At 72.0% G+C, this 12,432-nt stretch overlaps 2 protein-coding genes across 2 annotated transcripts; both read left to right on the top strand.

Moving 5' to 3' along the window:
- The first annotated feature begins 381 nt into the window (after window positions 1-381).
- TH (tyrosine hydroxylase) lies at window positions 382-7,222 on the top strand. The gene is made up of 13 exons (XM_054725850.1): window positions 382-471; window positions 1,651-1,860; window positions 2,716-2,890; window positions 3,120-3,208; window positions 3,388-3,455; window positions 3,850-3,900; window positions 4,331-4,476; window positions 5,017-5,152; window positions 5,239-5,308; window positions 5,674-5,730; window positions 5,928-6,023; window positions 6,251-6,384; window positions 7,063-7,222. Exons 1-13 carry the CDS (start codon window positions 382-384, stop codon window positions 7,220-7,222), a joined length of 1,482 nt encoding a protein of 493 aa, XP_054581825.1.
- Window positions 7,223-9,672: 2,450 nt separating this feature from the next.
- Window positions 9,673-10,897, top strand: INS (insulin). Its single transcript, XM_008160271.3, has 2 exons — window positions 9,673-9,859; window positions 10,764-10,897. The coding sequence occupies exons 1-2, from the start codon at window positions 9,673-9,675 to the stop codon at window positions 10,895-10,897; spliced, it is 321 nt and encodes a 106-aa protein (XP_008158493.2).
- The last annotated feature ends 1,535 nt before the right edge of the window (window positions 10,898-12,432 follow it).

A 12,432-nucleotide genomic window follows, 5' to 3' on the forward strand; every position in this document is an offset into this window, starting at 1 on the left:
CTCCGACCCCCAAGGCGGGTCTCCGCCTGGTGTCCGGGCAGCGAGCCCCAGTGGGTGCCTGCGTCTCGCCTCCCTGATCCCCGCCAGCCACCTGCCTGGTGGGGCAAAGGGGACTCGGCGGTCCCCAGCCCACGGAGCGCCCGCAGGAGCGGGGATGATTCAGAGCCGCTAGGCCGCCTGTGGGGTGGGTGACAGCGGAGGCAATTAGATTTAATGGGACAGAGCCCTCTCTCCGCCTCCCTCAGGCGGCAGCAGGCGGGAGAGGGATGTGAGGGAGGTGGGAGGTGGGGGACCCGGGGGGACTCTGACGTCAGCTCAGCCTATAAGAGGCCGCCTGGCCTGGCCGAGGGCTGTGGAGAGAGCCCCGAACCTCGCGGTGCCATGCCCACCCCCAGCGCCGCCGCGCCCCAGGCCAAGGGCTTCCGCCGGGCCGTCTCGGAGCTGGACGCCAAGCAGGCCGAGGCCATCATGGTAAGGGGCCCGGCGGGTGCCCGCTGGCCGACATGGGCCAGAACCCTGGGTGTCCCCGGGCTCGGACCCAGGCTTGGCGTGGTGTCCCGGCCTCGGGGCGACCCGTGCCTGCGTGTTTGAGGCTGGGTGGGTGGGTCAGCATGTGTGCGAGGGTGTCCCAGGCCCGGCACAGCTCACGGCGGGGGGTGCTGGGCACACGGGGGTGCAGCCCCTGGGGATGGCAGTCTGAGCCACGGGGTGATCTGGATTCTGGGGAGAATCCCACCATCATCGCCCGTCCACCGTGTCCCACAGCCCCTGCCCAGCAGCCCTGGGACCGTCCCCAAACCATTGCTACTTGGGAGCCCCGGGTTCAAGGGAGTTTGTGCCGGGCAGCCCCCTCGGCTGGCCCCTCTGTGAGACGAGGGAGGGGGGGACTGGTCGGCCCGGAAGAGGGGCCTGCGGTTCGTCCTCAGGGACACCCCGGAGTGGCCAGCCCCGACATTTAAAATGGCTTTGGTTTTAGACCTTGAGTGACACCGTGGTTTGCGTTCCAGAGATTTCACGCGTCGGCGCCTCCTCGGGGGTCGCGGGGAGAGTGCCCCGTGGAGGCCAGGGCCCTGGCTCTGTCCACACCCTGAGGTCATGTGGGGACCCGGAGAGGGGAGCCCTGCCCCTCCCCCTGCTCCAGACCCGAGGGCACCCGCACCTACTTGGAAGTTCAGCTCCAGGGGTGAGCCCCCCACCAGCTCCTCCTCCGTGCAGGCCTGGAGCTCAGGGGGGCATCGGACACGCTGGCCCAGGGGCACCCGTGTCCGGATGGAGGGGACGTGTGGCCAGGTGTCCCTGTGCTGCACACGGGCTGGGAGGGACCAGGAGCAAAGGTCACTCACAGGAGAGGCCGTGGGGGCGCGTGGAGGGGTCGGGGCCGCTCCCCGCCCGGCAGACACCCTGCCGGCTGCCCCTCCCTGCCCCAGGCTCTGGCCGCCGTCCATCTGGGGGCCGAGGGCAGCAGCCGAGTCGCTCCTTCCTGCCACCTAATCCAGTTAGGGCCGGGCCTAGGGACAGCGACGCGGCATCTCGGCGCCGTGGCCCCCACCCCCCCGCCCCCCACGCCAGGGGACGGCTGAGGTCCTGCCGGCAGTGGGTCCCGGGAGCACCCAGCAGGCGCTCACCCGCAGCCGGCCTGCCTGTCCGCAGTCCCCGCGCTTTATCGGCCGGAGGCAGAGCCTCATCGAGGATGCACGCAAGGAGCGGGAGAAGGCGGAGGCTGCGGCCGCCTCGGAGCCCGCGGAGCCGCTGGGGGCCGGCGCGTGCGTGGAGCGAGACGGGAAGGCCCTGCTCAGCCTGCTCTTCACCCTGCGTGGGGCCAAGACCGCCCCGCTCTCCCGCGCCCTGAAGGCCTTTGAGGTGAGGGCGGCGGGGGCCACGTGGGCACCTGGGGGCCGGTGTGAGCGGGACTCGGGCGCTGCCCAGGCCACGAAGGGCAGAGGGTACGAGGAGCTTTGGGGGACCCCACAGCCCCCATCACACCTCAGGTTCTTGGGGACCCCACGAGGCCGCCCGGCCCTGCCCGCCACCCTGCACGTGTGGACGAGTGGACGTGGCTCCCAGCAGCAGTTGGGGGGCAGGGTCCCCCCGCCTGCCCCCGATGGCTGATGTGGCAGCCGGCTGCGTCGGCCGCTCTGGCCACACCAGGCCGGGCGGGCAGGAGACTGGCCCCCGGCACAGGCTCCCAAATGACATTACGGCCAGACCGCCGTCCGGCTCCCGAGATGGCTCTGTGGCCGGAGGGCCCTGGAGACCCAGCGCCATGGTTGCCGGGCAACAGGGGCTGGCGGGAGCAGACCCTCCGGCAGCCCCGGGCTGAGTGTCACGTAGCCATCAGGAGGCGGGACCTTCTGGCAGCAGCGGAGGAGGCACGGCCGTGGGCTCCAGGGCGGGTGAACCCCAGTAGGCGGGGCCTCCATTACGGGGCCGTCACGCCCGCCCTGCCTCCCTGGGGATGGGGGTGGTTCTAGGGGGCCCCAAACACCCTCGTGGGCTTGCAGTCAGGTTGAGCCAGGGAACACCGCGGGTGCACCCAGGAAGCGGGGTGAGGGCACCGTGGCGACGGCATTGCCCCGTTTCCCCCCACAGGCCCTGCCCCGGGGCTGCGCAAGGGTCCACGGTCCGGGCAGGGCGGGCGGACCCAGGCCTTCCCCCCTCGCCCCCTCAGCTCTCGCTCCATCTCTCCCTCCCGCCCCCCTGCTCCGGCTCCCTCAGACCTTCGAAGCCCAAATCCTGCACCTGGAGACGCGGCCAGCCCAGAGGCCGCGGGGGGGCGCCCCCCACCTGGAGTACTTCGTGCGCTGCGAGGTGCCCAGCGCCGACCTGCCCCATCTGCTCAGCTCCGTGCGCCGGGTGGCGGAGGACGTGCGCGGCCCCGGGGAGAGCAGAGGTGAGGCCAGTCCTCTGCCCCGAGAGCAACCCGTGACCCCGAGCACGGGGGTGCAGGGCTCCCCAAGGGGAACCCTGACGTGACGAGGGGGTGCGGCCGGGGGACTCGCTCCCTGCCTGCTCTGGCCCCGTTCCCCGGCTGCCGGGGCAGGGCCACGCTCCCCCACGGCCCAAGGCTCACGGCCCCTCCTTCCGTCCGCCCGTCCGCCCGCCCGCCCGTCGCTGTGAAGTCCTGTGGTTCCCGAGGAAAGTGTCTGAGCTGGACAAGTGCCACCACCTGGTCACCAAGTTTGACCCTGACCTGGACCTGGACCATCCGGTGAGCGGTGCCTCCAGGCCCGTGGGCCCGGCCGTGTCCCCTGCACTCGTGGCCGGGGTGGTGGGCGGGACCCCGGGCTGACCCTGGGGGGTGTCCGGCTCCGAGCAGGTGTGGCCCCCGGGCACCCCCTGGGCGTGGGCAGGGCCGGGGCGCTTCCTGAGGGGCCCCTCTGCCGCCAGGGCTTCTCGGACCAGGAGTACCGCCAGCGCAGGAGGCTGATCGCCGACATCGCCTTCCAGTACCGCCAGTGAGACGCCGCCTGCCCCCCGCCCGCCCCCCTCCCGATCCCACCCACAGGGCCATCCCACCCACAGGGCCATCCCACCCCACAGGGCCCATCCACCCACAGGGCCATCCCACCCCACAGGGCCATCCCACCCCACAGGGCCCATCCACCCACAGGGCCATCCCACCCCACAGGGCCATCCCACCCCACAGACCACCCTAGACCTGCTGGGGCCGGGGGGAGGGGCGTCCTGGTCACCACCACCTCCCCCACTGCCCCTGGGGTCCCCAAGTCACAGCCAAGCCCACCGAGGCACAGAGCAGAGGCCACAGAGCCGGCCAGGCATCAGCCCCAGCCCTTCCCATCCCCCTCCCCTGTCCACGAGGGTCCCTGACCCACTGCCAATCCCTCACAGCGGTGACCCTATTCCCCATGTGGAGTACACGGCCGAGGAGATCGCCACCTGGTGAGACCCCACAGGGCTGGGCAGGGGCAGGGAGGGACTGGGGCTGGGGCTGGGCAGGGGCAGGGGAAGGGGCAGGGGCAGGGGCTGGGCAGGGGCAGGGGCAGGGGCAGGGAGGGACTGGGGCTGCCCCCGAGTCCGGGCCCAGGGCAGTGGCCTCCAGCAGGGCGTCCCGGGCCCAGGGCAGTGGCCTCCAGCAGGGCAGACCCGGGCCAGTGGAGGGGCTGCCGAGACCCCCATGGCGGCCTAATGGGGAGGTGGCCTGAGGGGGAGCAGAGGGCTGCCCAACCCCCTCCATGGAGCCTCCCAAACCGGGGGTGATGGCTCCCCAAGGAGCGAGGAGAGGCCAGTGGGGGCCACTCAGTGTAGGGACCAGGGGCGCCGGGCCAGGCCTGAGTCCCCGCCCACCCGCCCGCCGGCTGCCCGCCTGCAGGAAGGCGGTGTACACCACCCTCAAGGGCCTGTATGCCACGCACGCCTGCCGCGAGCACCTGGAGGCCTTCGAGCTGCTGGAGCGCTTCTGTGGGTACCAGGAGGACAGCATCCCGCAGCTGGAGGCCGTCTCCCGCTTCCTGAAGGGTGCGCTGTGGGCGGGGAGGCTGCGCTGATGAGAGGGGGAGGGTGCAGAGGGAGGGCAGGACTGGAGGGGAGGCTGCAGAGGGAGGGCGGGAAGGGAAGGAGGGCTGCGGGGAGGGCCCGGGGGTGTTCAGTGGAGAGGGCCTGGGGGTGCAGTGGGAGGACCGGGGGGCGGTGGGGAGGGCCTGGGGGGTTCAGTGGAGAGGGCCTGGGGGGCTGTGGGGAGGGCCGGGGGGGCTGTGGGGAGGGCCTGGGGGTTCGGTGGAGAGGGCCTGGGGTGCAGTGGGGAGGGCCAGGGGGGCTGTGGGGAGGGCCTGGGGGGCTGTGGGGAGGGCCAGGGGGGCTGTGGGGAGGGCCAGGGGGGCTGTGGGGAGGGCCTGGGGGGTTCAGTGGAGAGGGCCTGGGGGGCTGTGGGGAGGGCCGGGGGGCTGTGGGGAGGGCCTGGGGGTTTGGTGAAGTTGGGGAGAGGGCCTGGGTGCAGCGGGAGGGCCTAGAACCACCAGCCCCACGGCCCCCACCCTGACCGCCCGCGTGGCCTTGCAGAGCGGACCGGCTTCCAGCTGCGGCCCGTGGCCGGCCTGCTGTCCGCCCGGGACTTCCTGGCCAGCCTGGCTTTCCGCGTGTTCCAGTGCACCCAGTACATCCGGCACGCGTCCTCGCCCATGCACTCGCCTGAGCCGTGAGTGTCCGTCCCCAGGGGCCGGGGGAGCCCGCCTCCACGGGGGAGGCAGCCCCAGGCCCCACCCACCGCCTCTCTGCCCCCAGGGACTGCTGCCACGAGCTGCTGGGGCACGTGCCCATGCTGGCCGACCGGACCTTCGCCCAGTTCTCCCAGGTGCGCCTGCAGCTCGGCCAGGACCGGGGTCAGCGGAGGGGCAGGCCTAGGGCTGGGGGCCGCTTGGGCGCAGGAGCCGACAGGGAGACTGTGTCATCCTCACACGGAGGGGCGGGTGGGCTCTGACCCAGCCGGGAGGACCACCTGATACCAACTAAGACATTCCCTTTGCCAAGAGGCCGCCTGGGTCAGGGAGCCGGGGACCAGCTGGGGCGATTCCCGTGGCCTGTGCTGCCACCTGCTGGCTCTCTCGGGAACAGCAGGCAGCCGTCCTGCGACCTTGGTTTTTCCAGAGTCCAGGGCCCCCTGTGGGGCTGCCACCCCTCCCCCCCAGGGCCCCGGTCAGCCTCCTGCCCCCTCCACAGGACATCGGCCTGGCGTCCTTGGGAGCTTCGGACGAGGAGATCGAGAAGCTGTCCACGGTGGGTCCCTTCCCCTGCTGGGCCAGGGCGTGGGCTCAGGACCCCTGGGTGCAGGCAGGGCCTCTGTCTGGACTGAGGTCTCTGTTTCTGCCCCAGGAGCATCACCCTCACACGGGGGCCGCCCTGACCTGCCTGGTGGGTGGGGTGTCCAGGGCGGGCAGTGGGGGGCTGTCTCGCTGACCACACGGTCCCCGCAGCTGTACTGGTTCACTGTGGAGTTTGGGCTGTGCAAGCAGAACGGAGAGGTGAAGGCGTACGGCGCTGGGCTGCTGTCCTCCTACGGGGAGCTCCTGGTGAGCCCTCCCCTGGGGCAGGCGCAGAGTCGGGGTCCCAGCGGGAGGGCAGCCTCGGCCCAGCCTCCGGGATGGAGACCTCCCAGGAACGCCGAGAACGTGTGTCCCTGCCTGTCCTGCCCACGGGGGCCCAGGCCTTGGCAGGAACCCCGGGGGGGGGGAGGCGGTCACCCAGGGTCAGTTCCCAGGGGCCGGGCACCGGGTCCTGTGACTGTGGCCTCCCCCAGCACGCCCTCTCGGAGGAGCCGGAGATCCGGGCCTTCGACCCCGATGCGGCCGCCCTGCAGCCCTACCAGGACCAGACCTACCAGTCTGTCTACTTCGTGTCCGAGAGCTTCAGCGACGCCAAGGACAAGCTCAGGTGGGCCGGCTCCCGGAGCCCCCAGACGGGTGAGCCAGTGGCAGGCTCGGCCTGCGAACCCATTTCACAGAGGGGAAAACTGTGACCACCTCTGTGACAACACCCCTCCCACAGCAGCACCCCCAAAAGTCTGGGGAGTGGGAGACCTGAGGCTGGCCCCCCGCCCCCCCACCCATCAAGGCCGGGTCAGGGCCAGGCTCCTGGGAGGCGGAGTCTGATTTTGTAAGAGGAGGTGCAGATGCCCCCCAGCTCTGCCCTCTGAGCGGCCGGGGCCATGAGGAGGGTGCACACCAGGGCTGGGGGGCCTGGGGGGCCTGGAGGGAGCAAGGAGCCCCGTGGCCTGGGGCTGGGGCTGCCCACACACTTCTTTATCCTGGGAACGGGCCGGGCTCTGCTGCCTCGGGAGAAACTGAGGCCCGGGAGCTGTGTGCCCGGAGAAGGGAGGGTTGGATCCCACACACAAGCTTAAGGACAGACATCACTGGGATGCTCCAGGGTGTAGTCCGGGAAGGCTCTCTGGAGGAGGAGGACTGGCTGAGCTGGGCCTTGAGGAGCAGCAGGGAGGGACGGGTGTCCTGGAGGCCCTAGACCGGCCCACGCTGCCCCAGCTCCTCCGTATCCCCCCGGGGCCCCGAGTCCCCACCGGGAGACTGAGGGCGCCTGCCGGCCCATCCCCAGGAGCTACGCCTCCCGCATCCAGCGTCCCTTCTCCGTGAAGTTTGACCCGTACACGCAGGCCATCGACGTGCTGGACAGCCCGCGGGCCATCCGCAGCTCCCTGGAGGGCATCCAGGAGGAGATGCACGCCCTCGCCCACGCGCTCAGTGCCATCAGCTAAGTGCAGCAGGCGCCACGCTGTGCGCCCTGGCGGGCTGGTCTTGGGGTCTCCCGACCCTTCTGGCCTCCCCAGCCTCCCCGGCCCCTGCCCCTGCCCCTGCCCCTGCCCCTGCCCCTGCCCCTGCCCCTGTGAGCTCGCCAGAGACCCTGCCTGCCCCAGGGCACCTCGCCAGCCCCCACTGTGCCTCCCAGCTCTGCCTGTGATGTCCTTGTCCTGACTGGCTGCCCGCCATGCTGTGCGCCCCCCATGCTGTGCGCCCCCCACGCTGTGCTGCCCATTCACAACCCGAATAAAAGAAAGAACCCTGTGCCAGCCTGTGTCTGAGTCTGTGTCCCCCAGGCCCAGCTGCACCCCTCAGCCTCGCTCAGAGGCCTTCCTCCCGCCTCCTCCTGGGAGGCCTCCAGAGAAGCCCAGGCCAGCACGAGGCTCCCCCAGGCCCCCTCAGCCTGAGCCCATAGCGGCTCCAGAGGACCCAGGGGGTCCTGGTTGAGCTGCCTGCCCAGGGGAGCCCCGCCTGGGGCTGGCGGTTGGAGGGTCACAGCTGTGCCGATTGGGGGGGGTGGGTGGTCTCTAAGATCCACATGGAGGAGGATGGGGTTCTGGGGGCCAGCCTGGGAGAGCAGGTGGGCATGGCTGCCTCTGACCCCTGCACCCGCCCCACCCAGAGCAGGACCTGGGGTGCTCCCCAAATCTGAGCTGGTTCCCAGGTGGCCTCTCTGGCCTTGGTCTCCCCAGCAAGGCGGGTGGGGAGCCGGGTTGTGGGCTCTGTCAGACGCCCCCACGCTCACCGAGGGGTCTGGGCACGGCCCGCTCTCTAGAGCCCGGCTCCTCGGGGCTCCATCCCCTCCCCTGAGGGGACTTCCTGCCCAACTCCCAGGCCCTCACATCCCCAGTGCCTGGCAACACCGAGGGCCGGCTCTAAACTCAGGCTGTCAGTCCTGGCAAACTCCTTGTCCGTCAAGTCCCTACTGCAAAGCCTCCTTCCCCGGCCCTCACAGAGCCTGTCCTTCCATCAGCTGTGTCCCCAGCACCCTGCCTGCCCAGCACCCTGCCTCCCAACACCCCACCTGCCCAGCACCCACCTGCCCAGCACCCACCTACCCAGAACCCCACCTGCCCAGCACCCGCCTCCCAGCACCCTGCCTGCCCAGCACCCTGCCTCCCAACACCCCACCTGCCCAGCACCCACCTGCCCAGCACCCACCTACCCAGAACCCCACCTGCCTCACTCCAGCCCGGGAGGCCCAGCCAGGGCCGTTCTGACAGCTATGAGCCCCAGAGACTCCTGGGAAGAGTTGGTGACCGGCCTCTCTCCCTCCGGCCTAACTGATCCCTGGGCTCTGCCCTCCACCTGGTCCTCCCGTCCAGCCTCTGCCCTGCACACCCGTTCACAGAAGCCCCGTCTCCCCTGGCCCTGGAGGGGCTGTGGGCACAGAGATGTCCTGGAAGGTGGGCTCCCTCCTTCCTCGGCGAAGGGCCCCGAGACCCTGGTGCCAAGAGAGGGTTAGAGGCAGCAGGTGGGGTGGGGTCAGGGGGCTGGGGCACCACAGGAGGTCGGCCCGTGGGACCGTCGAGGGGACGATGGGGTGTGGGCCGGGCCTAAAAGGGGTCAGTGTGGGGGACGGGCAGGGGATCCAGGAAGAGATGGGAGCCGAGAGGGGACGTGGCTGGGCCACACCATGGAGTCCTGGGGCCGGAACCCAGATGGGAGCTGCCCCCCAGCCCCCCGCCCCCCGTGAAGCTGAGAGACGGGGCCAGCCTGAGGGCTTGGGCTGCTGGTCCCCACGGTCAGCCCTCCCCGCAGGGGCGCTGCTGTGCGGGGCAGGGTGGGCACGGAGCAGAGATGTCCCTCACCGTCCCAGCCCTGCGGCCGGACCACCCAGGGCCTGGAGGGCAGACCAGAGGTGCGGGCTCAGGGCTGGGCAGGAAGAGCCCCCCCTTCCCCCCCGTGCCCCCCCCCCCGTGCCCCCTGGACTGATGTGGAAACGGCCCGGCGCCCGGGGAGGCGGGGAGGCAGCGGCCTCCGCTGCGGGGACAGCAGCCCATCAGGCCCCTCGTTAAGGTCCTAATGACCCCGCGGCCTCAGAGGTGCTGACGCCCTAGGCGGTTCCTGCTCACCCAGCATCCCCGCTCGGGGCAAATGGTCCGGAAAGTGCAGCCTCAGCCCCGGGCCATCTGCCACCCCCTCACCCCCCGGGGCGCCCGCGGCCGGGCAGGTGGGGCTATAAAGCAGGCCGGGCCCAGCAGCCCCCAGCCCCCCGGACCCGCTGCACCCACGGCCGTCAGCCAGCAGGTGGGTCGGGGACTCTGCGCCGCCCGGGAGGGGGCTGTCCGGGGCGGGGGCTCGTCCCTCAGAGCACTGGAGGGTGAGCACGGGGTAGGGGTCCCCACAGGGCACGGGCCCCTCACTGGCATCCACCCCACCCGTCCCCAGTCCTCGACGCCCGGCCATGGCCCCGTGGACGCGCCTCCTGCCCCTGCTCGCCCTGCTGGCCCTCTGGGCGCCCGCCCCCGCCCAGGCCTTCGTCAACCAGCACCTGTGCGGCTCCCACCTGGTGGAGGCGCTGTACCTGGTGTGTGGGGAGCGAGGCTTCTTCTACACCCCCAAGGACCGCCGGGAGCTGCCCGAGCTGCAGGGTGAGCCCCCCCGTGCCCTGCCCCCCGCTCACCCCCTCACCCCCACCCCGAGCTGCAGGGTGAGCCCCCCCGTGCCCTGCCCCCCGCTCACCCCCTCACCCCCACCCCGACCTGCAGGGTGAGCCACCCCCTGTGCCCTGCCCCCCGCTCACCCCCTCACCCCCAACCCGACCTGCAGGGTGAGCCACCCCTGTGCCCTGCCCCCCGCTCACCCCCTCACCCCCACCCCGACCTGCAGGGTGAGCCACCCCTGTGCCCTGCCCCCCGCTCACCCCCTCACCCCCACCCCGACCTGCAGGGTGAGCCACCCCCGTGCCCTGCCCCCCGCTCACCCCCTCACCCCCACCCCGACCTGCAGGGTGAGCCACCCCTGTGCCCTGCCACCCTGCTCACCCCAACCCCACCCCACCCCTGCTCCGTGCTGGCCCGGGAAGCCGGCGGGAGTTAGAAAGGGAAGGTCGTGCCTCCGTCACACCCTAAAGGGACCAGCTCCCTGGCCAGTGTCGGCTCCAGGGCCAGAGAGTGGGTGACACCCGAGGGCGGGCCTGTCCCCTCTCTGCCGTCCATCCCCCCTCAGACATCACCCGCCTGCTCCCTCTGCCTCTGACGGCAGCCGCCGGGCAGTGTCATCTCGGGGTCAGGTCCTGGCAATGGGGGTGCCCCCCTCTCCTGCCCGAATGCCTGTGGGGCCCGGGAGCGGGGCCGGCTGTGTGGGGTTGGGAGTGGGGGGCAGGCCCGTGACAGGCTCCAGGGGCCCCGGTTCAGGCTCCCCCATGGCCCTGCCCTGGGACCACCCCAGGGACCCCCGGGCAGCAGGTGCCGCTCTCCCCAGGGCTGCTGGGGGGGGGCGGGGGGGGGTCCCCGGGCGGCCCTGACGCCGGGTCCCTGTCTCTCCTCCTGGCAGGCGGGGAGGTGGAGATGGGTGCGGGCGGCCTGCAGGCCCTGGCCCTGGAGGGGCCCCCGCAGAAGCGTGGCATCGTGGATCAGTGCTGTACCAGCATCTGCTCGCTCTACCAGCTGGAGAACTACTGCAACTAGGCCGCCGCCCGCCACCCCGAGCCCGGCCGCTCCCCGCGCCCACCACCCCTGAGCCTGGCCGCTCCCCGCCCCCAAGACCCAATAAACCCCTGAACCAGCCTTGCGTGTGTGGTCTGTGCCGTGGGGGGGGGGGGGGGGGAAGCAGGGGGCGTGGCAGGGCACAGGGGCCCCCGCCTTGGCTATGGCTGCCGCAGGGCACCCCGCATCCCCCTTCTCTGTTCTCTGTGCACTGGCCCCTCTGAGCTTCCTCCCCGCTCACGGGGTGCCCCGGGCAGACCGTGTACCGTCCCCCCAGGTGGCCAGCCCCTCCAGCAGCCCTCTGTCCCCGGCCCCGGCTGCTTCAGGACGGGACAGAGAAGGGGGGGGCAGTCTCCGGGAGCCGGGGGCCGGGCTGGCTGGGAGCTGAGCCTTCACTCACAGCCCCGAACGCTCGGACCCCGGGGCTTTAGGGGAAACAGAATGGGGCCAGAGAAGCCCATTTCTGGGGCTGTTCCTGAGGGGGCCCCTTGGAGGGAAGAGGCTGGGCCGAGAGGGGACAGGGAGGGCATGAGATGCTGCCCACACGGGGCCTTTCTCGCCGCCCCCACCGCCCAGCTCGGGGTGGGCCAGGCGGCCAGGGACCCCAGCCCGGGCCCGGCAGGAGGAACCCCGGGCCCTGGGGGACGCAGGACAGGGGCAGCACCCTGCGTCAGGGGACGGACTGGGACTCCACGGGCGCTGGGCAGGGGCCTGGGACCCCGTGCTGGGCAACCGGGCTGTGTGCCCCGCCCACAGCCCACAGCCCACAGCCCCGGGATGAGGCCGGGACCCCCCCCCCCTCCGCCTCTCCTCTCACCGTGCAGCCACGTTCCCCCGCCTCACGCCGGCGGTCACCCCCAGAAGTGCCACCAGGTCCCTCGAGGTCCAGGTCTTCACCCACCTCAGCACCCATGGCAGCCCAGGACGGCTCCACTGGGCACTCCCTCAGGCCACTGCCGGGCATGCCAGGGTGCCAGGTGCCCGTGGCCTGGGAGGTCAGCAGGTGACCTGACTGTACCAAGGCCTGGCCAGGCTGCCGGCCACCTGGGCCAAGCCAATCGGCACCCTCCCCGGAGGCCCCGCCCAGGCCGGCCCGCTGGCTGTGGGGCACGGGGAGGCCCGGCCACACCAGACCCTCGTGGTGGGGGCCCAGCGCTCGCCCTCCCCGCAGCCCTCCCCGCAGCCCTCCCCACCGCCCCGAGGCTCCCTCCCAGGCCGCCCCCTCCCCACGGCCACATGGACACCCCCAGAGGGGATGGCACTGGCCCCCAGCTGGCCCCGCCCTGGAGTGGGGGCCAGGGCTGGGCAGGTGGGCGGCCGGCAGACACCGGACCCGGAAGAGGAGGAGGCGGTGGCTGGGACCCAGGGATTGCTCATGGGAACAGCCAGGTGCCCCCAGTAGCCGGGAGAGGCAGGGCGTCCTGAGGGAGCTGAGGTATGTGAGCCCTGGCAGGCGGGGCAGGCGCAGCCGGGCTGGGAAGGGGCCGCCGGGGGCCAAGCCTGTGTCCTGTCTGGCC

The sequence above is a fragment of the Eptesicus fuscus genome, chromosome 13, assembly GCF_027574615.1.
Source record: "Eptesicus fuscus isolate TK198812 chromosome 13, DD_ASM_mEF_20220401, whole genome shotgun sequence".
Classification (NCBI taxonomy): domain Eukaryota; kingdom Metazoa; phylum Chordata; class Mammalia; order Chiroptera; family Vespertilionidae; genus Eptesicus; species Eptesicus fuscus.

Bases quoted from the DNA above. Each gene is read 5' to 3' on its own strand.
- TH (XM_054725850.1), top strand. From the start codon at position 382: ATGCCCACCCCCAGCGCCGCCGCGCCCCAGGCCAAGGGCTTCCGCCGG. The intron at 3,901-4,330 runs GTGAGACCCCAC...GCCCGCCTGCAG, and splicing joins GCCGAGGAGATCGCCACCTG to GAAGGCGGTGTACACCACCC. The intron at 5,153-5,238 runs GTGAGTGTCCGT...CTCTGCCCCCAG, and splicing joins CCCATGCACTCGCCTGAGCC to GGACTGCTGCCACGAGCTGC.
- INS (XM_008160271.3), top strand. From the start codon at position 9,673: ATGGCCCCGTGGACGCGCCTCCTGCCCCTGCTCGCCCTGCTGGCCCTC. The intron at 9,860-10,763 runs GTGAGCCCCCCC...TCCTCCTGGCAG, and splicing joins GGAGCTGCCCGAGCTGCAGG to GCGGGGAGGTGGAGATGGGT.